The 23,986-nt window shown below is 46.4% G+C and overlaps 2 protein-coding genes across 6 annotated transcripts; one reads left to right on the top strand and one right to left on the bottom strand.

Annotated features, from left to right (window-relative positions):
- On the bottom strand, positions 1-14,509 carry Gtf2h3 (general transcription factor IIH subunit 3). 4 transcript variants are annotated; one of them, XM_020161475.2, is made up of 13 exons: positions 14,355-14,509; positions 11,643-11,722; positions 9,686-9,792; positions 8,388-8,554; positions 6,556-6,618; positions 5,404-5,433; positions 5,234-5,262; positions 4,277-4,351; positions 3,542-3,595; positions 1,671-1,739; positions 1,272-1,407; positions 1,131-1,167; positions 1-1,033 (listed from the first exon to the last, which is right to left on the bottom strand). In XM_020161475.2, the coding sequence occupies exons 1-13, from the start codon at positions 14,365-14,367 to the stop codon at positions 964-966; spliced, it is 930 nt and encodes a 309-aa protein (XP_020017064.1). In that variant the 5' UTR covers positions 14,368-14,509; the 3' UTR covers positions 1-963. The 4 variants fall into 4 exon arrangements, with proteins under 4 accessions (XP_020017064.1, XP_073917000.1, XP_073917001.1 ...); XM_074060899.1 differs by having other exon boundaries at positions 14,230-14,368; XM_074060900.1 differs by lacking the exon at positions 8,388-8,554 and having other exon boundaries at positions 5,404-5,441; positions 14,230-14,368.
- Positions 14,505-23,532, top strand: Eif2b1 (eukaryotic translation initiation factor 2B subunit alpha). Of its 2 annotated transcripts, XM_074060902.1 has the most exons (10): positions 14,512-14,656; positions 14,866-14,934; positions 15,544-15,645; positions 16,718-16,854; positions 16,961-17,077; positions 18,538-18,650; positions 19,148-19,216; positions 20,154-20,229; positions 21,989-22,114; positions 22,686-23,532. In XM_074060902.1, exons 3-10 carry the CDS (start codon positions 15,570-15,572, stop codon positions 22,848-22,850), a joined length of 879 nt encoding a protein of 292 aa, XP_073917003.1. In that variant the 5' UTR covers positions 14,512-14,656; positions 14,866-14,934; positions 15,544-15,569; the 3' UTR covers positions 22,851-23,532. The 2 variants fall into 2 exon arrangements, with proteins under 2 accessions (XP_073917002.1, XP_073917003.1); XM_074060901.1 differs by lacking the exon at positions 14,866-14,934 and having other exon boundaries at positions 14,505-14,656.
- The last annotated feature ends 454 nt before the right edge of the window (positions 23,533-23,986 follow it).

Here is a 23,986-nt window from a genome sequence, read left to right as displayed (position 1 = left end):
TGAAATTTCAAATTATTTTATTACATAAATTTATATAAAATGGATCATAAGCATAATAGTTAAAAATAAAACGTGAACATAACTAAGCAAGTATAGAAAACATTTTAAATGAAAAAGTGACACCAAAGCCTCTGCCTTGTTTGAAATTATTCATCTTTTACTTCTAGGATACTTTATTTCCTAAACTTAAAATAGTTACTGCCATTACACTTATTACGTGAAATATTAAATATTTTTAAAAGACAAAGTGGTTCTCAAACTCAAAGATTAAGAAATACTTGCAAGTGATCACCAAAATCTTTGTTTGTTGACAAAATGCAAATGCAGACTACAAACCTGCTGGAAGTTATCTAACCCACACCTAATTATTTAGTGAGACTCAGCTTCTGAGATGGTCTGAAGAGCACAGCTAAATCTTCAAAGTGTTGTATACAAATAGGCTTTTAAAAAACAAAGCAAGGACTGAGGGTGGAGCTCAAGTGCTATTGCACTTGCCGAGCACGTGCAAGGCCCTGGGTTCAATCCTCAGCATTGCCAAAAACAAAAGTTATCATTTGGTTTTTGCTGTATAGCTAGCTAATTGCTATCTTAAAACAAAACAAAGCAAAAGTCACACATTTGTGCTTTTTTCTCCTTTCTGGACAAAACCCAGTGAGAGAAGATTCAGGAGCGAGTGTATGGGCTGGAACCTTGAGCAAATCAGTCTCTACAGCACAGGGTGAGAGTAAAGGCTTAAAGTATTTCTTGTAAGAAACTAAAAACTATCCTGAACATATCTGTATTTTCTCAGAGCATTCCCAATGGAGATTCTGCCATACAATGTCTATTAGTAGCTTTTAAAGACAAGGAAGAAAAAGGGGTTTTTTTTGATGGTACTGGGGTTTGAACTCAAGGCTTTGTGCTTGCTGGGCAGGCACTCTTATCACTTGGGCCATACCCCCAGTCCTCACATATATTTTTTAATCACATGGACACTTTCATTTTCTTTTTCTTGGCCTTCAGTACAGGAGGAAGAGAAATCTTAAAAGCTGTCCTGCAATGACACCGAGAATGCTTTTTAGTGCTTTAAATCTCTACTGGTGACCACCCACACACCCTAAAAGGCGTTAAGTACCCTAAAAGGTACTTACTCGCAGGTAGTGCAGATGGGACTGAAACTGCAGAAGACTACACGTTAAAACAAACAGAAAACAGGATGGCTTAAAACCACATAGTGGGGAGCTTTTCCACCCCACCCCGACAGAAGAAAGAGAAACTGTACATGAACTTACTTGACAAACAGACAGAGCAGACATAGCCGATTTCAATGAGGTTCCGATGACAGAAGCAAGCGGCCCTGTAGTCCACGTGAATCGGGGGCGGGAGGATTAACTGTGACCTCTGATCTTGATCAGGGAGAAAAACCCACTGCAGAAAGACGAAAGGGTGTGGGAAGTCAGAGCACAGGTGCAGGCAGAAGCTCGCCAGCACTAAGAACCATGATGAGAGACATGTATAATTCATTCACCGATGACTGAGCACTGTTATAAACAGCCAAGCAACATTCAAAGAGGACCGAGCCCACCGCCTCAGCTCGGGCACTCGGGCAGCCCTGAGTTACTCCTGCCCACCAGCTACCAGCCAAGCCTGTGATCCCTCCGTCCTGCAGGACACTCGAGGCAGCTCCTTACCAGTAAGTACTGCAGAAGTGAGGGCATCTGAGGTACCTTCAGGTACAGTCCTCCAGTGATGTCACAGGCCTGCAAGATACACAAAGGGCTCTCTGCCAAACCAGCACCAGCTCAGCTTTTCCAGAGGGTGGGCTTCTCCCCAGAGATTCTTCCATTGGTGTCTGAGGCTCATTCACTCATCCCATGACTTTCCTTGAGCACACCCACGTGAGTCAGGGTCAGGGATTACAGCAGGAACACGAGTATCTCAACTCATGAAACAAGCATTCTAGTGCTGCCCAAAGAGTAAATCAGGGTAGTAAATGCAGGAAGAATGCTACAGGTTAGTCATTTCTAGGAGAAGTGAACTGGGATGATCAGGGAAGGCTTCTAGAGGAAGGTGACACAGAAAGAGGGAAGCGACCTAAGTCTGCAGCAGGCTCTGGGAGCACGAGGAACCAGCCCAATCAAAGGGAGCAATAGTGAGGAGGCTGCTGGGCCAGGGTGAATAGAGAAGGGAGGACTTGGGACAGAAGGCTCCCTGGCACCCCAGCATGTGGGTCTGGAAGGGTGCGAGCTGACCTGTGGTGGGTGCCGGGGGAGGGCCTTAGCAAGCGAGCAACATGATCTGGCTTCTACTCTGGAAGCTTCGTTCTGACTGCTGCAAGTGGGGCACACGTGAGCAGAGCAGCTACGAGGGGAGATGTGGAGGGTCTCAGGATCTAAGCTCAAGGCAGACTCAGCAAGCTCTGCTAGCAGACAGGAAAGGAGAGGAAGAGACAAGAGCAGGGAGACTCAGGTGTGGGCATACTTGCCCAGTGAGTTGCAGTGTCACTCAAGAGACAGGAATGCCCCCGGGGAAGAAGAGGCTACGTGGAAAATCTCGAGTTCTGTCTTTAAGACAAAGGAGGATTGAGATGCCAGTGAGGTGTCCAAGAAGGGATGTTGCATGTTGCTGAATATGGAGGCCTGGAACTCGGGAGAGGCTGGGGTGGCACCAGAGATGTCGGACATGAGGGATGGGGCGGGGCTGCCCTTCAAAATGGGAGAGGCAAGATGGAGTGTGCGGCTAAAAAAATGTTATCTTAATACTGAAATGCAATCATGCATGCGAGAGTCTACACTCTTAAATAATAAAATGAAGATAAGCCCATTCACTGATCCGCTCACTACTACACACTGTAAACCCATATTGGAACTGTCACCCCGAGCCCATAAACATGAAAAATTACTATGTCAATTAAAAATGGAAATGAATTAAAATAACAAGAGGAAGACGTGTGTCTACTCTCACCCTTAAAAAACAGGTTGGTCCGAGAACCTGTGACACCTGCACACTTTCTTGTTGGGATTTTTGTTACTTTTCCTTTTTCTGCCTGTGTACTTTCTAATGTTGTCTCCCTTTCCCCTCCCCCATCCAGGCAGTAACCTGACTGCAGGGGGATTTTAACTGACCTTTTAGGAAATAATATTTCTTGTGACCAAAAAAAAAAAAAAAGTATCAAAATTTGATCATTAGGGCTGGTGGAGTGGCTCAAGTGTGAGGCCCGGAGTTCAAACCCCAGTGCTACCAAAAACAAAAACAAAAATTTGATCACTTTTTTCAGCCTTATTAAGCCTTATTTCAGGTTTTCCCCTATTTTTGGTTAAATTAAAAGTAAAATTCAGCTTCCAACTTTTGACCAAAAAGCAACATCTAACAGTGCTACTTGACAGGACTATTTCCCAACATATGTAATTTAAGTTAATATTCTAGTAGCCCATAAAAAAGGGGGGAAACATAAAATTCATTTAAAAAACATTTTATTTAACCCACTCTATCCAAAGTGCTATCACTCTCGACATAAAATTATCATTTTCCAGACCCGCCCTGCACCCTGCTGGAAACATACCTGCTGGAGGAGTCCAGAGTCAGAGTCTAAAACGCAGGCATCAATCAAAACATTCTGCAAGGAACATTTCAAAGATATTACGGCGATTTAATAACCACTATCTGACCCTGACGACCTACTGTGTGCCACTCTACTCTTTGTGCCACAGACACAGCAGTTCCCTGCATGTGGCAGCCGAAGCAGTGGGACTCAGCCAGGCTGTGGTCACAGGGCTGGCAGAGCTGTCCCAAGTCCACACCCTTCCTACCTCACACCACCATGGGTCAATGGAGAATGCCACATGTGACTACGCTGTACTCTGTGTTAAAACCGAAGTGGCAGGTGCTCCTCCCCTTACCCATGCCAAGCAAGAAGACGTGTTAGTCACACTGCATCTGGACTTTTCAGTTATTGCCCAGTGAAAATACTGACTCTGTACACACCTCACTAAGGGAAAAGATGGAGAAATGGAGGCGAGGGTCACAAGCAACTGTGAAACCAGGATTCTTAGCTGGGGGTGCCAGGCTGAGACAAAAGGGGTCACCTGAGTACACTGACATGGTGTGCCAAGCTGTGTTTGCCTGCATTGTTCTGGGGCCCGTCACAGTCTCAAGACACGACACAGACACGACAAAGACCCAAAGTGGATTCTGGATTCAAATCCCTAATAAAGATCTTCAGCCAGAATACGTGAGTAGGTCATTCAGATAACGCACCCAGTCCCTTTGTTCTAAAGCAAGGAAGTCCGCAATTCACCTGCTTCTGTGCTGCGAAGATGGCATTCATGAAATGCATGTACTGCAAGGCGCTGTCTTCTGCAGCCTTGATCACCTAAAAATCACAGCCACGTTACTCCACTCAGGCATCCCAGATTCTTGCTCAAATGTCACACAGCTAGGCAAGCCACAACCACTACCATTCTCTTCCTATCTATTGTCACTAAGTGACATCTGAAGTGTATAGACAGTGGAATTACCCCCAAATCCGACAAAAAATTGCTTTCTTTTAGTACTGTTGTGACTAGTATTTTTACACCGGAAGGTTTGACCTGTACTAGAAGGGGTGGCCCTGGGGATGGAACCACACCTGGCACGTGCCAGACAAGCCCTCTACCACTGAGCTATACCCTGAGCCTCTCGGCTTTATCTCTGGACTCTTTCTCATTTCTTTATCTACTGTTCTACCAGAAACACACTGTTACTGTAGGTTCATAGTGCATTTTAATGACCAATTCAAGTTCCTACTTCTTTTTAAAAAGCTCCTAACTATTCCTTCTGATTCATTCTTCCAGATAAGTTGTTGATTTCTTTTTAAAAACTCCCCACCTGCTGGGGAACCTCTTGCTATTCTGACCAAGAGCTCCCCAAGCTTGCAGTGTGATTCTGGAAAAACACATCTAAGAGTACAAGTATAGGTCTTTGTACATTCGATTCTTTCAGTTCTCTCAGAATTTAATTTTCTTCATAATTCTAGTCAGTTTACACATTGCTTATTAAATGAAATCTGGATACTTAGTATCTTTCCTTCAAATTTAAATAGATCTTATCCCATTGTTTTCTTTTTCCTTTTGGTGCCAGGCGTTGAACTTGGAGCCTTGCTTATGCCAGGCAAACGCTCTACACAGAGCCACCCCACTGCCCTCTCGGCCCTTCCCACTGTGTTTTCTACTCATCTGCAGATGTACAGAAACAACACTGATTTTTTACATCTTACCAATATCCTCGACTTCATCTCCTGGTTATCTGAAAAGAAAAGACAGGTTACAATTGAACTGAATCATAGGGTAGCTTAAGAAATACATGAAGTTCACTAGCCAATTTTTAGACACTCCACCCAGTAGCCCGCAGTAAAAAAGGTTCTCACAGAAAAGCACAGGCACCTACCTTTAACTTCCTTGTTCATTCTATGAATGTCTTAGTTTCTTAGCATTAAGGAATACAAAACATTATCTCACAAATATTTATAGGAAATAGCAAAATAACTTCAAATCTTAGTTAAATAAACCCAGCATCCATCTGAAAGAAGGAAATTCTCCACTTACTATAACAGACACCAGGTATGGGGAGGTTTTTAATTACTATCTCTATAATCAAATGGGCTTTGTAATCTGATCAAAATATGATGTTTGTCTCAGAAGATTAAAATGACCAATATTTGACAGTCTATTATCCCACTGAGACCTACATTTGGATACTCAGTCTACCCATAAGTCGATAAGCCAGTCAAGTGAGGTAACAAATTTAATAGCCAAACAAAGATGATCTGGCAACTTGAAGGCACAGGAATCACTCAGGACTGTCCAAAAAATTAAACCATCCCATACCATAGAGAGAACAGACGAAGTGAAAATACTTAAAAAGTATTGCAACCTGCTCACCTATGGAGAAGCGGCCACTCATTAATTAGGCTGCAGGGCCAGGAAATGGTCTTTAAAAACCTTGTTCCCAACTCAAGGAACAAAACTTACAAAAGTACCAGTGTAGCTGGGCACAGCGGTATAGGCCTGTAATCCCAGTTACTTGGGAGGCAGAGATAGGAAGATCACGGGGCAAGGCCTTCCAGGTCAAAAGTTAGCCCAAGACTCTACCTGAAAAACGAACTAATAAAAAGGAGAAAGGACTGAGGGTGTGGCTCAAGTTGTAGAGTGCTTGCTGACATGCACAAGGCTAAGGTCAGTGCCCAGTGCCACCAAAAAACAAACCAAAGGAAAAAAGGGCCAGTTTCTCACAATAAGAAACAAGTAAGCATCCTTAAGAAGTATTTGATACAGCATATTCCATACTGGAAAACTAAGAGTTTTCACATTCTCCCTCTTTTTCAAGTTTTTAGAGCTTGTGTTAAAAACACTTCAAGACCCAGGCATGGTGGTGTACACCAGGAATCTCAACACTTGGAAGGCTGAGACAGGAAAATTGAGGGTTCAAGACCAGCCCAGCAAGACCCCATCTCAGAACAACACCCAAGATACAGGAAGTGTCAGAAGTTAAATCTGCTTATTTCAGAAAACTCCTGAGCGACTCAAGCTCCAAGGATACAGCAAAGGGCTTTGGCGAGGGATCCTGCCAGTAGAGTTTCTGTCTGTTGACCTTTTATGTCACCTACAAATAAAAAGCATTAAAAAGGGAATTACATATTTCAACTGAAGTCATTTTCAGGACAAAGTGTTCATGAATGAAATCAAATGATGACATTTTCAAACTGAACCTTAAAACATATACAGCAAGGTGTTCTCAGTAATGCTTAAATGAGCAACTTTCAAGCTTCCCTCAACTTAAAATATCCAGGTATTTGTTCAGGGGCTAGAGGAGGAATGGGCATGGAGTTTCAGGTTGGGAGGCTGAGAAAGTTCTGCAGGTGGATGGTGGTGATGGCCACACAACCACGTGAATGGATTTAACGCAACTGAACTTACTAAGTGCTCTGCAGGTCAAGAGGGTGAGGTGCCCCGACTGACTGTGCAAGGGACCTGCTGCTGGCGCAGTAGGGCCACAGGGATGGTTCTGAAAACGGGATTGAGCAGCTGACACTCAGCCATGGAGGCTGGTGCTTTCCACCATGGGGTTCTGAGACAGCTACAGGAGCATCACGTGGGAACTCAGAAATAAAACTTCTGGGGCCCCTTGGAGATGGTAAACCAGCACTCAGCTTTTAAAGGGCCTCCAGGTGATTTCTAACAGCTTAGCAATGTGAAGACCCTAAAATTCACCCCATTTGTAGCCAATTTCCAGTTGTGCAACCGGCACCATCGTCTAATTGTAAGACAGTTTCCACCACCCCAGATCTCTCGGACTCATCCGCTATCACCCCTGTCCTTCCCAGCCCTGGGCGCCTACTGACCCACTTTCTGTCTGTAGAATCGACTTTTCCCCCCAGACAACTCTTGCAAACTGAGGTTTGAAACCCACCACTGTGGGCAATGGAACCAGCAAAGGTCCATAAGCCAGGGAGGAAGGGTAGCTGAGGTTTAAGATGGTAACTGTGGATGCTGAGTGCAAGACTGAGTGGAGACTCAGGAGTCAGAAGAGCAGCTGGAGCAGTAGAACAGTCTAGGACAGTGGCTTTCATCCCAGATGACTGCAAGGTCTGAGGTCATAGTAGTTGTCACGACTGGGGGTGGCATCTAGTGAGGTGAGGCGGGAGGGCCGCTAAAGTATCCTGCAATGCACTATTTTATCAACAGTGTCAAAGCTGATGCAAGTGACACCAGGGCTCAGAGTTTGGAGGTTCTCCCTAGCTGAACTGACAGGATTGCCTAGCTAATTAGATGATGAATGTGAAGAGAAGAAAGGAGTCAAAACTGAAAGCTGAGAATTAGGTAGATGGGGGCTGGTGGAATGGTTCAAGTGGTAAAGTGCCTGCCTAGCAAGCACTGCCCAGTACTGCCAAAAAAAAACAAAAAAAGAAAATTAGGTAGAACAGAAAAGGAGTCATTGCAGACAAGTATGAGCCTGGGCATATTAAGGAGACTGTGGGAAAAGGAAGACACCCTGGAGTGGAGACAAGACTGGGAAGTGCTCATTTACACATGATAATGAAAGGCAGAACCAGTGAGAACACTCAGAGGAGGAAAGGAAGAAAAAATGTGCAGAATTTTAGAAACATTTTAAGGACGAGATGAAAGAAAATACAAAACTGGTCAACAGGCTGTCCTTAAAAGCCAGGGACTGTTCCAGAACAGAGGCTGGTCAGCAGCATACAATGCTCAGCAAATAACGAGACTGTAGGAAGCCGGGTTTAAAGAGAAAAGAGGAGAGAGAGCTTGTTGTATCTACAAGCCTCAAATCTTGGGACTGGAGGCCTCAATAACTTCCCAAATCAAGTCCATTTGTGAAATAACAACAACAACAATAATAATAAAAGCTGTTACACTTGGTCATCAGATCTTTGATCTCTTCAGCGATCACTTCATTTGCTGCTGTCAACAGCTCGTATTTTCCATCTTTACTCCCCGAGGGGTTACAGTCAGAAAGGGGGTTGCCAGGGTCTCCGAGGAAGTCTCCCAGTCTGCCGTTCTTCCCAGGATATAAGAGTCGACTAAAATAGCAGGAAAATCCCTCAGTATAGCAGGAGCCACGGTCCTCGCTCTCACTCTCACTCATCATCAGAATGAAATTCAACAGAATAAACAAAATCACATAAAATTCCTTCCCTACCTCCCTCCCTTCCTTCCTCCTTTTCTCCCTCCCTCTTTCCTTCCTCCCTCCCTTTCTCCCTCTATCTGAACCCAGGGCCTTGTACATGCTAGGCAAGGGCTCCACCTCTTGAGCTGTGCCCCCAGCCCTTTTGTTTCTGGGACAGCTGTGCCCAGGGTTGCTTAAACAAGATCCTCCTGCCTCTGCCTCCTGAGTAGCTAGGATTACAGGTGTGAGTCATTGGTGCCCAGCTACATTTCATTTTTTAAGAAATATCTAAAATAGACCAGGACTGGTGGTGTGGCTCAAGTGGTAGAGCGCCTGCCTAGCAAGCGTGAGGCCTCGAGTTCAAACCCCAGTGCTGCCAAAAAAAAAAAAAATTCAAAAGGAGCCTAAAATAGACCAGGCATGGTGGCCCTCATCTATAATCCCAGCATTCCATAGGCTGAGGCCAGGAGTATTCCTAGGAGTTCAAGGCCAACATAGGCTAAATAGCAAGACCACATTGCAGAAAAAACCTTTAGCAAACACTCATTTATCACCATACCTAGTTCATAATGCAGCCAGTTTTTATACCACCATTAGAAAAGATCACTGCCCTCTTAGCTAAGCACCTAGCAGAGCAGCTGGCCTGAGTTTAGGAGCCAATGTCACAACAAAATTCCTTATTTCTAAACACCAGTCACACACAGAGCAGTGCGTGTAACACCACAAAAGGTAGGCAGAGCCAAGACTGGCTGAAGGAAAGGCAGGACCCCTCATCCCCTGACCTGCCCCCCTGGGGCAGACACAATGAGGAAACAGGTGAGGGGATGGCTGGTGAGATTCTGCAGAGGTGAGAGATGCAGCTGAATATGACGAGGTTTTCGGTACTCATGTGAGTGTCAGAACATGTACTGAGTTGTGGTATGTTGACTATTGCTCACTGCTACAGAAAAATCTCTGTCGTGACATGGAGTAGGAACAGAAAATGCCTAGTGGTCAAAGCCTCACGACACAGGACAGGAAGCATTGTACTGAGGATCGTTCATACCTTTCCTGAATGTGACTTGCTATCACAGCAAGCTTGTTGGAACGATTCATAAATAAGTGAGAGTTTCCCAGCACCATCACGGCGTCCATGCATTTGGATAAAGTAAACTGTTGAACAAACAGAAGACGTGAGGAAAACAAGTTAGCAGCGCTAACAACTCTGAACAGTCTTAAGATTTCACGGAAATTTTAAACAGCCGATCACTGTGAAAAACTTGCTCTGGAGCGCCCCTCCTCCAAAACCTCAAGCAAAAACATTTGAAAACAATAGCTTTTTCATTTTATTTAAATGAGGTGCACACTGCAAATAGTTGCTATAGCAACTGCTGTGGGTTGAATTGCATCCCTCTGAAAATATGTCTTCATTCCTGGGAACTCTAACATGAGCTGGTACCTGTGAATGTGCCCTTACTTGGAAATAGGGTCACTGCAGATGAAATCAAGATGAAGGCATAGTGGAATTGGATGGGGCCTAATCTGTTCTTTATTTATTTTGTGGTACTGGAAATTGAACTCAGGGCCTCCCACTAAGAACTCTACCAATTGAGCCATGCCCCAGTCCTAACATGTTCTTCTACAAAGGAATAGAGACCCACGTGGAGAAGCTGGCTACATGATGAGGCTGAGCCAGGAGTGCTGCAACTCCAAGCCAAAGAATGCATACTCTACCAGAGGGAAGGAGAGGCCGGGAAGGAGAGCCCAGGAAGGGCTCCCTCCAGTGCTGGTGGGAATGGAGACCTGTGCAACTGCTCTGCAAAGCAGCTTGACAAAACCAACATGCAACTGCTGCAGTCCTGAGCAGTCATCACAGAGAAGAAAATTTACAGGCTGGTGGCAAGAACAAGGACCTGAGTTCAAACCCCAGTACTGCCAGGGGGTGGGGGGGGGCGTGCTGGGCACTGGTGGGTCATGCCTGTAATCCTAGCCACTTGGGAGGCAAAGATCAGGAGGATCAAGGTTCGAGGCCAGCCTGGGCAAATAGTTCCAGAGACCCTTTCTCAAAAATACCCAACACAAAAAGCAGGGCTGGTGGAGTGGCTCAAGTGGCTCAAGCACCTGTTAGCAATATGAGGCCCTAAGTTCAAACCTCAGTACTGCATTAATTAATTAATTTTAAAAGAGCAAGAGTTGGCACAAGGAGGTCCTGAGCAATACCTTGTCTGTGCACATAATAAAATAACACAGACGTGTAACCCACGTCCACAAATTAGTGTGTCAAACTCGTCAACTGCACACTACACTGAGGTCCAGTTTCTGGATTTAATACTCTACTATAGTTATGTAAGGTGTTCCTGCTGGGGGACAAAGAAGGAAGGTACATGGGACCTCACTCCACCATTCTTTAAAGTTTCCTGTGAGCCTGTAATTATTACAAAATAGAAAGTTTTCTAAAAGACAACATACCGTATGGAACCAAGGCATGAAATGTTTAGAAAAGGTGACCTGGACAGAAACAGAAGACAGAGAAGCAGCGCCTGCAGTTTGGGACAGAGACAGCAGTTGACTGCACCTAGGCCTAAGGGGCTTAATGTGGTGAAAGAAATGTTCTAAGGGCTGGGCATAATGGTACATGCCTGTAATCCCAGCACTGGGGAAGAAGAGACAGTAAGGTGAAGAAGAGCTTGCAGCCAGCCCGGGCCACATAGTGAAATCCTATCTCAAAAGAGAAATGTGCATGGGCTGGCAAAGTGGTAGAATGCCTACCTAGCAAGCATGAGGCCCCGAGTTCAAATGTCAGTACCACCCAAAAAAATAAACAAAATAAAATGGAATTGTGATGCTAGTTACACAACTTCTCTAATTTATAAAAAAAATCTATGAATTGTACATTATAATGGATCGATTTCACAGTATGTAAACTACACGTTAATAAAGCTGTTTAAAAAAAAAAAAAAGCCCACAAACACACACAAGAAGTTAACCCAGAACCACGTCAAGGCCTCCACACACAGCCTCACCTGAGATTCCTTTAAGGCCTGCTTTCCCCACCAAATCGGGTTGGTATCAACTATGATAACCAGAAGATGCAATTCCTCTTCTGAAATTATTAACAAGAAATAAAACAGAAGAACATTAGCGTCATGAAAATGAACCCAAGCCAACGACCCCACGTGTGCATTCAGGTCACAACCTGCCCTGAGATGTCTACCCTCCTGCAGTCATGAGGTCAACAGAGGCCAAGTTCTTTCAGAGCTGACGCAGTCGGCCCTCAGCAAGCCCATGCCTGCTCTGCACCGCCGCATGCCCTGGAGAGTTCGATCCACAAGGGCAGGGCTTCTGTCTGATCTGCTCACTGCTTATCCTGAGCTAAAGATCTATGGAATGGGACTGGAGCTGTGGCTCAGGCAGTAGAGCATCTGCCTAACAAGCACAAAGCCCTGAGTTCAAATCCCAGTACTGCCAAAAAAATTACTGAATGAACCCAAAGACATTTACACTTTGAGTACCTGGTGAAGGACAGAAGACCCTGATTGAATCAGCAGTGATAGAAATTCAGGTACATAGGCTTAAAGGGAGCCACAGGAGCCACTTTGGCCCTATATTTATCCAGTTACCTAGCAGCAAGGCCAGTTGTGCTTAGGAACCAACTTTAAAAAGCGAAAACCAAAAGGGGAGCAGTTCCTATATAAAGATCTTACTATGAGTAGGAGTTAGGCCATTCCTCAAAGTGACAGACACAAGTAACCAGGCTACCTTACTGTATGAATCATTCACATCCACACTAAGTACAGTATTAGCGGTTGGGGGTCCTGGGTCCCAAAAGCCTACACTATACCTGAGGCGATAGACAGAGGGGACCTGTAAGTGAGGCTGTCACAAGAGATGCTCATAAAACAGCACAAAGCAGGAAGGCCTGTGCCGCCTCCTACCCTCCATCCTGTAGTCCCAGCTCCTACAGCAGGACAATCCCAGCTCAGACCGATGCTACCTCCTCTTTCCAGAAGGTCATGGCCTTCCCACCTCAGCAGGCATGAAGATGCCAGCATCCTCTGCGCCATGCACTGTATTGGTGACCCCACAATCCCGTCCCACCCTGCAACCCAGGAAGGGACATGATATTGTCATGTTTCATCAATTATAAGATGTAGCCCTCCCCCCTATATATATATAAATAGCTGTTGATGAAACTCAGTCGGTATCTTACTGTTAAGACTGGCAGTTTCGTCTCCTTAGTGACTCAGCGAATAAAGGCATATTTCACAACCCATTCCATCTCAGGTCAGATGAAATATGCTAGATGACATCCCTACTCTGCACACAAGTCACCTGCCCTAAGTACCTGGGCTTTCAGCAATAAGGAGGCCAATCTGATGGACTCCAGAGTCTGTGACTCATCACTGCCCCATTGCCTGCCTCTGCCCACACAGCACTGAGTCTCTGCTAATGACTCTTAGCACCACTACTTCAGTTTACAGTTAGCTGTGCTTCTGTGGGGTTTTGGCTTCTTTTTTTTTTTCTTTTTCTTTTTTGAAGCAGTCTCATATGCAGCCCAGGCTGGCCTAGAGCTCATGATCCCCCTGCCTCAGTCTCTGAAGTGCTGGGATTACAGACATACCCCACCATGCCCAGCTAGTTCACCATGTTTCTAATCTTACTTCCCAGTCCTGCCTACTGGTCTGTCATGCCCCACCCTCCAACTGTCAGGGCCATTCATTCCTTGGTATTACCAAGAACCAAGAAGCTTGAGAAAAAAGTATTGCCTGTCAGATGTGTGTCTACACTCATGCAACGTCCGTGTGAATTTCCTTCTTTGAGTCTCTACCTATCATTGTGGACCAGCAATGCCAGGCCTGCTTCTTCAGGGGTTGTGATGCAGAGTGAGCACGATTAAAGAGTGGAATGCCCCTTATAGCCTCTGAATGCATTGCCCTAATTCTATTCTTGCTCCCCCACAGTCCATTTTCCACAGAGCAGCCCAAGTGATATTCTGAAATTGTGAATCAGACCGCAACAATTTGTTGCCTAGAACCCTACAACAGCCAAACGTGGGGGTGCATGCTGGTAATCTTAGCACTCGGGAGGCTGAGGCAGGAGGATCAGTGTTCGAGGTTGGAACCCTGTTTCAAACACACAAAACCCCTTACAATATCTTTACGCTCATTCAAAAATACTGTTCAACCTCTCGCCTCCTCTTTCTGCAAGACGTCAGACTTTGTAACTAGTGGTTTAACGTGTGAGTGAAAATCTCCCCACATTCCCCTCTCCTCCCGCTCCCTGGTATCTGGACCTGCCACAGGGCCTTTGCTTTTAAAATGCACTTCCGCCGGAGGGTCGCATAATCATTCAAGTCTTAGTCCAGTATCTCGCTCTTTCCTCCTTTCCTAACTAGAGTTGATCCTCCTTGATCCTATCACCACATCGTCCTATTATATTGTCACCCTTCGGAATTAATTTTCTTTCCTTGTCGATCGCCTCTCTCACCCACTAGACTGTAACTCCCATATGGTTCCTTGTCTACTTCTGTGCCCTATTCCCAGAGCAGAAAATAACGCCTGGCACACGGGAGGCGATCCAAAATCCTTCACTGAATGAATGAATGCATACACTGATTATTCCTCAAAAGACCAAACGGGTTCCACCCGGCCCAAGATGCACTCCATTTGGACGGTCCAGGCCGGGCAGCATCCGCCCAGCCCTGCGCTCGGCGTCCCGCCCCGCGCAGCCCTCACCGTCTGAGACCATCGCGCCCCGGCACCTCGGCGCAGAGCCGGCAGTGGTCAGGTGGCGTCCTGAAGCTTGCGCACCTCTACTTCCGGCGCGGCCGAGTGACGCGAGGCAGTTGGGCCCAGGCCGCGCGCCGTACTCACGGTCCCGCCCACTCAAGGCGCCGGAAGTGACGTGTAGGAGTGGCGCCCACAAACAGTCAGTGTAGTGCCTGCAGCCGGCGCGGTAATCCGGCGCATTTGAAGCAGGGCGGGTGGCTGCAGGGTCGTCGGGCTCCGCGGTCTGGAGGACACCATGGATGACAAGGGTAGGTCGGGACGCACCAGGGCTCCGGGAAGTCGCTGTCCAGTCTCCGACTCTGCTGGATGTGTTTCCTCCATTCCAAGCGACTGCCCCTCGCTGCTCCTATACCCAGGGGATGGGTCCCCAAAGGATCCCCCGATACCCACCACACGTACACACACACTCCCCCTCCCCTCCCCATCCCTCCCCTCCCCTTTCTCTCTCCTTCGCCAGCCCTCTTCATGTTGGACGTGAGAGAAGACTCCATGCTTCGCTGAGTCTGTTACTAGAATCAGGGATAAGGTATTTTTGGTTTGCTTACTCAGTGTGGCTGTCAGAGTATCATATAAAGTGAGAAACAAGGGCAAACTAATATAATGAAGTGAGGTGGTGGAATTCGGAATTCTACGTGTGTGTGTGTGTGTGTGTGTGTGTGTGACGATTTGAATTAGCAAAGAATGGAGGGGTGCAGAGCAATTGTTTAAAAAGGTGACTCAGAGCCAAGAGGGATTCAAGTGGTAGAGCACATGCCTAGCAAGCAGGAAGCCCTGGGTTCAAACCCCAGTGCTGCAAAAATAAAGCTAAAAAGAGTCCTTGCAAACAGGAAAGTGGTATCTTCTCTCTGTCCCACCAACATTTATCATGTCCTTGAAACTAGACACCCTGGACCAGGTGGCACACAATTGTAATTCCAGCACTCTGAAAGCTGAGGCAAGAAGATCATGAGTTCCAGGCCAGCCTGAGCCACATACTCTGTCTCAAAAAAAAAAAAAAAATCCATGAAACTAAATACCCTGAGGGGAAAAATGTATTTTTAAGTGATTTTTCTCTTAAGGTCAACAATCATTACCAAGCTCTCCAGCCCTGCATCTTGCTAAGAGAATGTAATGAGTCACTTTTCTCCCTCCCCAGAGTTAATTGAATACTTTAAGTCTCAGATGAAAGAAGATCCTGACATGGCCTCAGCAGTGGCTGCCATCCGGACTTTGCTGGAGTTCTTGAAGACAGATAAAGGTACAGAGGGTCATCCCTGACTATGGGCCTTGGGACGGTCTTCTAACAATCATTAGGAAATGTGTTTCAGGCCTTTCAACCTGGAGGGAGCCCTCAGGCTATCAAAAAGACTCCCTTTAGGGCTGGGGACATGGCTCAAGAGGTAGAGTGCTTGCTTAGCATGTGAATGAGGCCCTGAGCTCAATCTCTAGTACTACAAAAGAAAAAGAAAAGGAAACAAAGAGGAAGAGTTCCCTTTCATAACTGAAATAGGCTTTGAATCAAGAGTGACTGTTATATCACACATTAGCAATAAAGCTAGTAGTTCAACTTTAAAAGCTAGTATGTTCATACTGAGCATCTTCCTGTCTCACAGTCTGTGCAGATGCTGCAGAGAATGTTCCATAATCAGTTCTGCTGTTAATATCATTCCTTGTGCTCTCCTAATTCAGGATGCTAAATGTAAGCATCTTGTATAAGCAAAATGATGCTGATGCCTGCTTTAATCTTAAGGGCTGGACTGAGACGTAGGTCTCTGAACCCCCCCAGTGTTTTCCCATTCTGCTTGCATAGCATTCACACATCTTAGGCTCCCTGCACTGCTTCACAGATGTTGTCTGCCACGCTTAATGGCCTTCTGTGCTATCCCTGACTGAAAACTACTTCAGTCCTGCTGGCCTCACTTTGTTTTCCATACCAGATTTTTTACCACCTTAGGATCTTTGCATAGGTCTGCACCTGGAACTTTTCTCATTGCATCTTTATGTGACTGGACCATTGCTTATTCAGGTCGCAGCTTAAATGGCCCCCACTCCAAGAGAACTTTAGCACAGTAGCCCTGCCTCGTTCATCAGTCTGCCTTTTCTCTCCTCATTACAATCTGTAATGTACTTGTTTATGTTTTTGTGTGCTTGTTTTTTGTCTGCATCTTCCACCAGAAGGGCGCTCCATCCGAGCAGGGCCCTGTCTTGAGCACAGAACAGTGTCTGGCATGCAAATGCACCCAGTAATATTCACCGAAGGAATGAATCGTGGGCCCAGAAAGGGCTGTGACCCTGACATGAACCCCACATTCCTTGTTTGATGATTTTAGGGGAAACGATCCAGGGCCTGAGAGCAAATCTCACCAATGCCATAGAAACCCTGTGCGGTGTGGACTCCTCCGTGGCGGTGTCCTCTGGCGGGGAGCTCTTCCTCCGCTTCATCAGCCTTACTTCCCTGGAGTACTCTGTAAGTCCTGCCCTGCCTTGGGTCACCCTCCCATGGCTCTACTTGCCTACAGAGAGTCTCAGCTTTAGGTAGGACTTCTCACCTCACCTTACTCTTTTCCTCCTAGGATTACTCCAAATGTAAAAAGATTATGATTGAGCGGGGAGAGCTTTTTCTCAGGAGAATATCACTGTCAAGGAATAAAATTGCCGATCTGTGCCATACTTTCATCAAAGATGGAGCAGTGAGTAGATCGCTGTCACATGTGGTGACTAAGAACGGGGGATAAAGATGTAGCTCTGCTATGATTTGCTGGACTTAACCTCTCTGTGCTGCACTTTTCTCATCTGCTAAATGAGGGCGAGAGTGCACACCTTGGCGTCGTATGATTCTACGTTGCCTGGTGCAGCATCAGCGTCCTGTAAAGGACAGTGTCAGCACAGATGCTTCTCACTGTAAGCAAGCAGAGAGATGCCGGCACAGCATGGGTGGCTTGATTAGTACATGCTTTCCTAAAGAAGTAGTTTTATGACCGGATAAATAGCACACTAACCTGAAGTGAATGCACACAGCCCAGCCCCTGGCCCTGGTTGCGCTTCAGGGCCAAGGCTGGCAGTGCATGAAGACTTTCTTTTTAACTTCCTTTCAGAGGCTGCTACAGCGATGCAAAGCCACCAAGGGTTCATAAGCTAGTGAGGAGACACAGGAATGGCAAGTTAGGCCAGTCTCCCAGCACATGGGTGGTAGCACTCTGACAGTGTCTCTCCCAAGCACATCTCCTTTTTGCCACCTGAGCCTGCACTGATCATAAAAGTGTGTACTTGCACTTCAATTCTTAAATCTTGTCCTCTGTTTTATTACCCCTTCCCAGCCTTTGAAGCATGTTATTAAACAAATGACCTAGTAGGTATGACTGGAACCTGTAAAAGCCTGTTGCAAATGAAACCTTTTGAGGCCAGGTGGAAGCAAGGCTGTGCCACCCTACTGCAGCCTTCCCAGGCTGTCCGTGTCCTGCAGGGTTCCATCTGCCTGCACCACCTATGGCAGCATTGATTTATACTAAGCTGAGGGCAGAACTGCCCACATGTGAACAGGCAGGAGGTTCTTATGAAATACAGCTTACTAGCTCAGGGTAGGGCTGAGAACCTGCTTTTCTAACAAGCATCAGGCGAGGCCTGAGATGACCTAGACACCCATGTCCACCATCTTGCCTCACACAGTCCTTTGCACTGTTCTTTAGAACAGAGGTCACGTGTAAGTATCCACAAGTCATTATCTACACCATAGATGGCTTGTGTTTACCCCAAACAATACTTATAAATTTAGAGATATTTGTTAGCCAGCAGTCACTAGATCTTCAGCTCCTTTACAAAATTAGCTGGCCAATGTGACAGCAGCAACAGCTGAGGCCCTTCCACTGACCTGGCTCCACCCATTGAATTGACTTACATGGCCTGTGTGGTACCTGGAGGCCCACATGCATAACCCAAGTCTAACAGACTGGGAAACCATGCTGGGAACCTCACAAGCTTCACATATACAGGGTTTCTATGCGGTCAGTGACTGGAGGGGTCCCACGAGGGAGGAGCATCAGCTGCCATCCAGCTCTCATTTCTGGTTATCAGCCTGCTGAGGAGCTTCGAGTGCAGAGGGGCATGCGTCACATAACAGCTCGCCCTTTGACAGTGCCTTCTCCCTCCACAGAGAATACTGACTCACGCCTACTCCAGAGTGGTCCTGAGAGTCCTGGAGGCAGCCGTGGCCGCCAAGAAACGTTTCAGTGTGTACATTACAGAGTCTCAACCTGACCTGTCCGGGCAAGTACCTCTCTGCTAAGTTACATGACTGGGGATGAGAAGCCATTGCAGTGGGGACCAGATGTGCCCCTCATTGGCCAGGTGGTCATCACTGCCTCTGTGTCCATTCCTACCCATGGAAGAAAAATCATACTGGGTTCACAGAAGCCCTAGGACAAGCTCTAGGGGTTTATGTAAGTAGTAAAGCCAGAGGAACCAAAAGAGTCATGGAGTGATGACTCGTGTCCCCATCTCTTCAGATCATAAAAGCAAACTTTGTTTTTTCTTCTGAATTTGCATCTCTTACCCAGAGTCCCTAACAGTATAGATTTCCTGAAATACCCTTTTCTCTAAAAATTCTTGTTTCCTCAGTCCAAAGTGTCAGGATCTGCCCCGCAGTCCATTAGTATTAATGAGTTTCAAGTTGACTTGATTTATCGCTGTCTGAGTTGACCCATCAAGCATCACAATAGAACTTCTTCAGACTTCTTTCTAATCTTCTCTCATGTCATCTTCAGTAAGAAAATGGCCAAAGCCCTCTGCCACCTCAACGTCCCTGTCACTGTGGTGCTGGATGCTGCTGTTGGGTAAGTGCCCATCTTCCCTGCCCTGATGGCCTGTTGTCACCCACCAAGGGGCTGGCTCCCAGCAGGTTTTCAGATTGAAGGCGTGAATCCCATTCATAAAACCACATTGGATGGCATCCACCTCTTAACTAATAGCTGTCTCTTCACCAGCAGCTCATCATAGTCGAGAGAGGCATGCAGAAGCCAGAGCTCAGGGTGTGGGCAGGAGGCTGTGTCCATAGCACTCTGGGTATGAGTGCAGTGCATTCTAAGAGCCAGACACAAAGACAGGGTAGGTCAGCACCTACAGTGACCAGTGCTGTCTCTGCCCCATGACGTGGGCTGGCCACACTGGCATACTGGGGTCTTTGTCTCACCTCGGCATCTGCTCTCCTAAAACTAAGGTCACCTGTCCCTTGGGTTTCCATGTGCTTGACAAGAGAAGACAGGAGTAATCATCACTTGGAAAGACAACACGTAATTAAGGAAACTTAAGAATGTGTTCAAGAGCAATGAGCATTTTGAACAGTTGTACAAATTGCTCATTTTAAAAGGTGAATTGCCTTTACCCTACTAGAAAGATTCTTAAATTACCTCAGATCACATTGGACTTTTAAGTTTGATTGGTATTGAAGTGGAGCAGTAACCAAAGTGCACCACAGCAGCGAGGCAGAACCTGCAAGGTCGTGCAGTCACTCACAGGTGTACATGAGCACTCGCCAGGTGGCAGTGTGAAGTGTCTGTCATGTTGTGGGGTTATGATTCAAAAAGGTCTCAGTGCCTGAGGCAAGAGCACTGGTAACAATGCCAGGGCCAGTCACCTGTGTAAAGGTGCCCTTCTGAGAAAGATAGGGTAGGAATGTGCCATGAAGAAAACGGAACAGCAACCCTTGCAGAGGGTGCCGCTACTAGCGACAGCAAGAACAGCAAGCCCAGAAAGCTTTTCTCATTTCCTCAGCTACATCATGGAGAGAGCAGACCTCGTCATTGTTGGTGCTGAAGGAGTCGTGGAAAACGGAGGCGTCATTAACAAGGTGGGAGCATCATCCCGGGCCTTGCTCAAGATGAGCTAGGACCCCAAAATTGTGCTGCAGGCCACAGGCCTTCCTCCTGAGCATCCGTAACTCAGGACTCCCTCAGGATTCTGTAAGCCAGTGCAGCAGCCCACCAAATTTTGGGGAAATGTCCTTCTTTGGAGATTGATATACATAAATTCAGTCAGTGTAATTATATACTTGTGAAAAATAGGTTTTAATTGGAATCGGGGCTTGTATGGTTTTTGTTTTCATTTCAATTCAGCATATTCAGCCCCAGTATATTTCATTAGAACTTCTCTATTCACTCCTTAACTTGAAACATTTTGATGAACAAAAATTTTAAGCTGGGCACTGGTGGCTCATGTCTGTAATCCTAGCTAGTTGGGAGGCAGAAATCAGGAGGATCACAGTTTGAGGACAGCCTGGGCAAATAGTTTGTAAAACCCTATCTCAAAAATACCCAACACAAGAGACAGTGGGGATGATGGACCCAATGTACAATATAAACCTATTTGGAACTGTCACAATGAATCCCCCCAGTACAACGAATATATTCTGATAAAAAAAAAATTAAAAAACAAAACACAAAAAAGGGCTGGTGGAGTGGCTCAAGTGGTAGAGTGCCTGCCTGGCAAGTGTGAGGCCCTGACTTCAAGCCCCAGTACTGAAAAAAAAAAGTAATTGTGATATATACATATGTATTTGATATGTATGTATGTATGTATTTATATAAATAAAACAAGGCCAGGCATGATGCCTCACAGCTGCAATCCCAGCTACTTGGGAGGCAGATTGAGAGGATTGTGGTTTGAGGCCAACCCAGGCAAAAAGTTAGCAAGACACCATGTCAACCAAGAAGGCAGATAGTAGTGGTACATTCCTATAATCCCAGATAATGTGGGAGGCATCAGCAGGAGGATCATAGCCCCACGACAAAAACCCTATCTGAGAAAATAACTAAAAGCAAAAATGGTTGGAGGCATGGCTCACACAGTAGAGCCTGCTTAGCAACTGCAAGGGCAAGTTCAAACTGAAGTACTGCCAAAATATACATAAATATAAACCTATTATCTTATATATGTTTGTTTTTTACATATGTAAAAGTTTGCCATTTTACATTTCTTGCATGTACAGTTGAGAGCACTAAGCACACTCACATTGTCGTGCTACCATCACACTGTCCATTCTTCCCAACAGAAACTCTGCACCCATTGAAGACTAATTGGCCGTCACCCTGCCCTCCAGCCCCTGGTCACCTCTGTCCTATTCTGTCTTCTGATTTCCCATTCTTGTGACCTCAAATAAGCAGACTCGTGCAGCACTCACCTTTCTGAGTTGCCTTATGTCACTGAGCATGTTTCCAAGGTTCCTCTGTGGTGAGGGATCAGAACCTCATGTGGCTGAGTAGTGCTCTGCTGTATGAGGTTCCTGTGTTCACTTCGCCATGCACACAGGGTTGTCTCCACCTTTGGCTGTCGTGAAGGGTGACAGCCTTCATGTCTGAGTCCCAAGGAGGCGCGAATTGCCTGCCACCTGACTGGGCTTCACTTGCATTTCCCTAATTACCAAGGAGTGGAGCAGCTTTTCATGCTCTTTGGGGCATTTGTTTGTCTTTGGAGAGACATTTATTGTTTTCTCTTTTAAAAGGTCCTCTTTGGCTCCAGAGCCAGAATTACATATGTTACTCACATTTTCTGTCACTTCTATTTCAAATGTGCTGTAAGAGTGCATCCGTCCATTTTCTCTAACTTCCCAGATTGGAACCAACCAGATGGCTGTGTGTGCCAAAGCACAGAACAAACCCTTTTACGTGGTGGCAGAAAGTTTCAAGTTCGTACGGCTCTTCCCGCTAAACCAGCAAGACGTCCCGGATAAATTTAAGGCAAGTCTGCAAATGTGAAGGGGTCAAGTCTCAACTGAATGCTTGTTCCTGAAGTGACTCACTTCCTATTGTCTGGAGGCAGAGAGAAACTTGTGGTTGAAGTTGGACTCACATTGGTCCCCAGAATTTCACTCTGTCTCTCACTCACTTAAGCAGCACTCCATACAGGCTAAGAGAGGCAGAGAGGATGGTGGGTGGATCCCAGCTGTGGAGTTCACGGTCCACTCAACTCCCACTTCCACCATTTACAAACCACGCCACCTTGGCCAAGTCCTTCTGTAGCCTCTGACCTTCAGCCTCCTTATCTGTAGGCTGGGACGGCATTACCTGAGCACGCTAGAGAGGGCCCAGCACAGTGCCCGGCACACGCTGCCTCGAGACGTCTCAAGTCAGTCCAGACGTGCCTGAGGGGCCAGTGGTACAGGTTCCTCTGTGCTGTTGCCCTCGGCCAGCGATGTGGCTCACAGCAGCCGCTCTGCACTCCCCAGCAGAGTGCTGCATGGCAGTGTCAGGCCAAAGCCTCACACAAAGCGCAGAGCCTGGGCACTAACATGGGCTCTTCTCCCCTCAGTACAAGGCAGATACCCTGAAGTCTGTGCAGACCGGGCAGGACCTCAAAGAAGAACACCCGTGGGTGGACTACACCTCACCTTCTTTGATCACCCTGCTGTTCACAGACCTGGGTGTGCTGACCCCCTCAGCAGTCAGCGATGAACTCATCAAGCTGTATCTGTAACCACTGGGTCCTCTCCTGTCAGCATCCTGGGCTCATCCAGGGCAGGGTGAGCAGCCTCTTGACCCCCAGCCAGACACCAAAACTGAATTTTGACTGAAGATTTGTGGACTAAGGACTTAACTTTAGCCCTGGAGAATCTTTTTTATCTCAGTCCCATCCAAAATGTATTTTTGGTTCTAAAAAACCAACCCTAAACATAATATGATTTTCAAAATCCCGTTGGCTGTTTGCAGAAATATTTTTATTGTTGGCTTTGTGCCTGACAACCAAGGCACCTCCCTCCTCTTCCCCCAGAGTCGAGGCTGATATGACAGGTACGTCAGTGAAAGTGATGCAGGTGTTCCTGACCACAGCAGCCCCTCTGCAGTAAGTGACTCCTCACACACAGTGCCTTGTAAGTAAGGCAAACACTTGCTGACTGTGCATCTGGCTCCATTCCCCCTGCAGTGTCAGGTCACAGGGAGCATCAAGTACTGAGAACACAAGCAGGCAGAAGTTGCACTGTGTCAGATCCTGGATGGCTCACCACTTACAGAGACACCTTCTGGAATATCTGTAAATCCAAATTCTGTATCTGTGGGAGTTTTCTCTAAATATGTTTGGGTCCTAAACAGCTTTTTAAAATTGAACTTAGAAACAAGTTCAGCATCTTTTCAAATAAATTAAATGAAATATTTTGATATGGTGTTGCAACAATACTGCAAGCTGACCTCACGCAACCTCTGAACTCTGCAGCCCACACACTTCCGGCATGGTGAGTTACAAGTTCATTCAACAGAAGGCATAAATACCACCACAATGATTCTCAGAACGTGATCTGCTTCCTGTTTTTCAGATACATACCAATAAAACAGCATGACCTATTCTTAAAAGAGCAACTCCAGGCTGGGCATGGTGGCACACCTAGAATTCCAGCACTTGGGAGGCTAAGGTGGAAGGAGAGAATGGTGAGTTCAAAGGCCAGCCTGGGCTACAAAATGAGACCCTGTCATAGAAAAAAAAAAAAAAAGGAAAGAAAAGAAACCCTAGCACTTTGGCCACCTCTGCACATGCTTTGTGCAGGAAAGCAAATAAGTGAGTTCCTGGAGGCAAGGACACCCAGGTAGGTCAGGTGCCTGGAATACTTAGGAAATTGA

Source organism: Castor canadensis, chromosome 18, assembly GCF_047511655.1.
Source record: "Castor canadensis chromosome 18, mCasCan1.hap1v2, whole genome shotgun sequence".
In the NCBI taxonomy this organism is placed as follows: domain Eukaryota; kingdom Metazoa; phylum Chordata; class Mammalia; order Rodentia; family Castoridae; genus Castor; species Castor canadensis.
Note: the sequence above shows the minus strand (reverse complement) of the source record. Positions and strands in the feature narration are given on the sequence as shown.

What these genes read in the sequence shown, in the direction of transcription:
- Eif2b1 (XM_074060901.1), top strand. An exon ending in GTTCTTGAAGACAGATAAAG is followed by an intron (nt 15,646 to 16,717) that starts GTACAGAGGGTC and finishes TGATGATTTTAG; the next exon opens with GGGAAACGATCCAGGGCCTG. An exon ending in CTTTCATCAAAGATGGAGCA is followed by an intron (nt 17,078 to 18,537) that starts GTGAGTAGATCG and finishes CTCCCTCCACAG; the next exon opens with AGAATACTGACTCACGCCTA.
- Gtf2h3 (XM_020161475.2), bottom strand. An exon ending in GCAAGTCACATTCAGGAAAG is followed by an intron (nt 8,555 to 9,685) that starts GTATGAACGATC and finishes CTGCTATTTTAG; the next exon opens with TCGACTCTTATATCCTGGGA. An exon ending in TCTTCGCAGCACAGAAGCAG is followed by an intron (nt 3,596 to 4,276) that starts GTGAATTGCGGA and finishes TGTTCCTTGCAG; the next exon opens with AATGTTTTGATTGATGCCTG.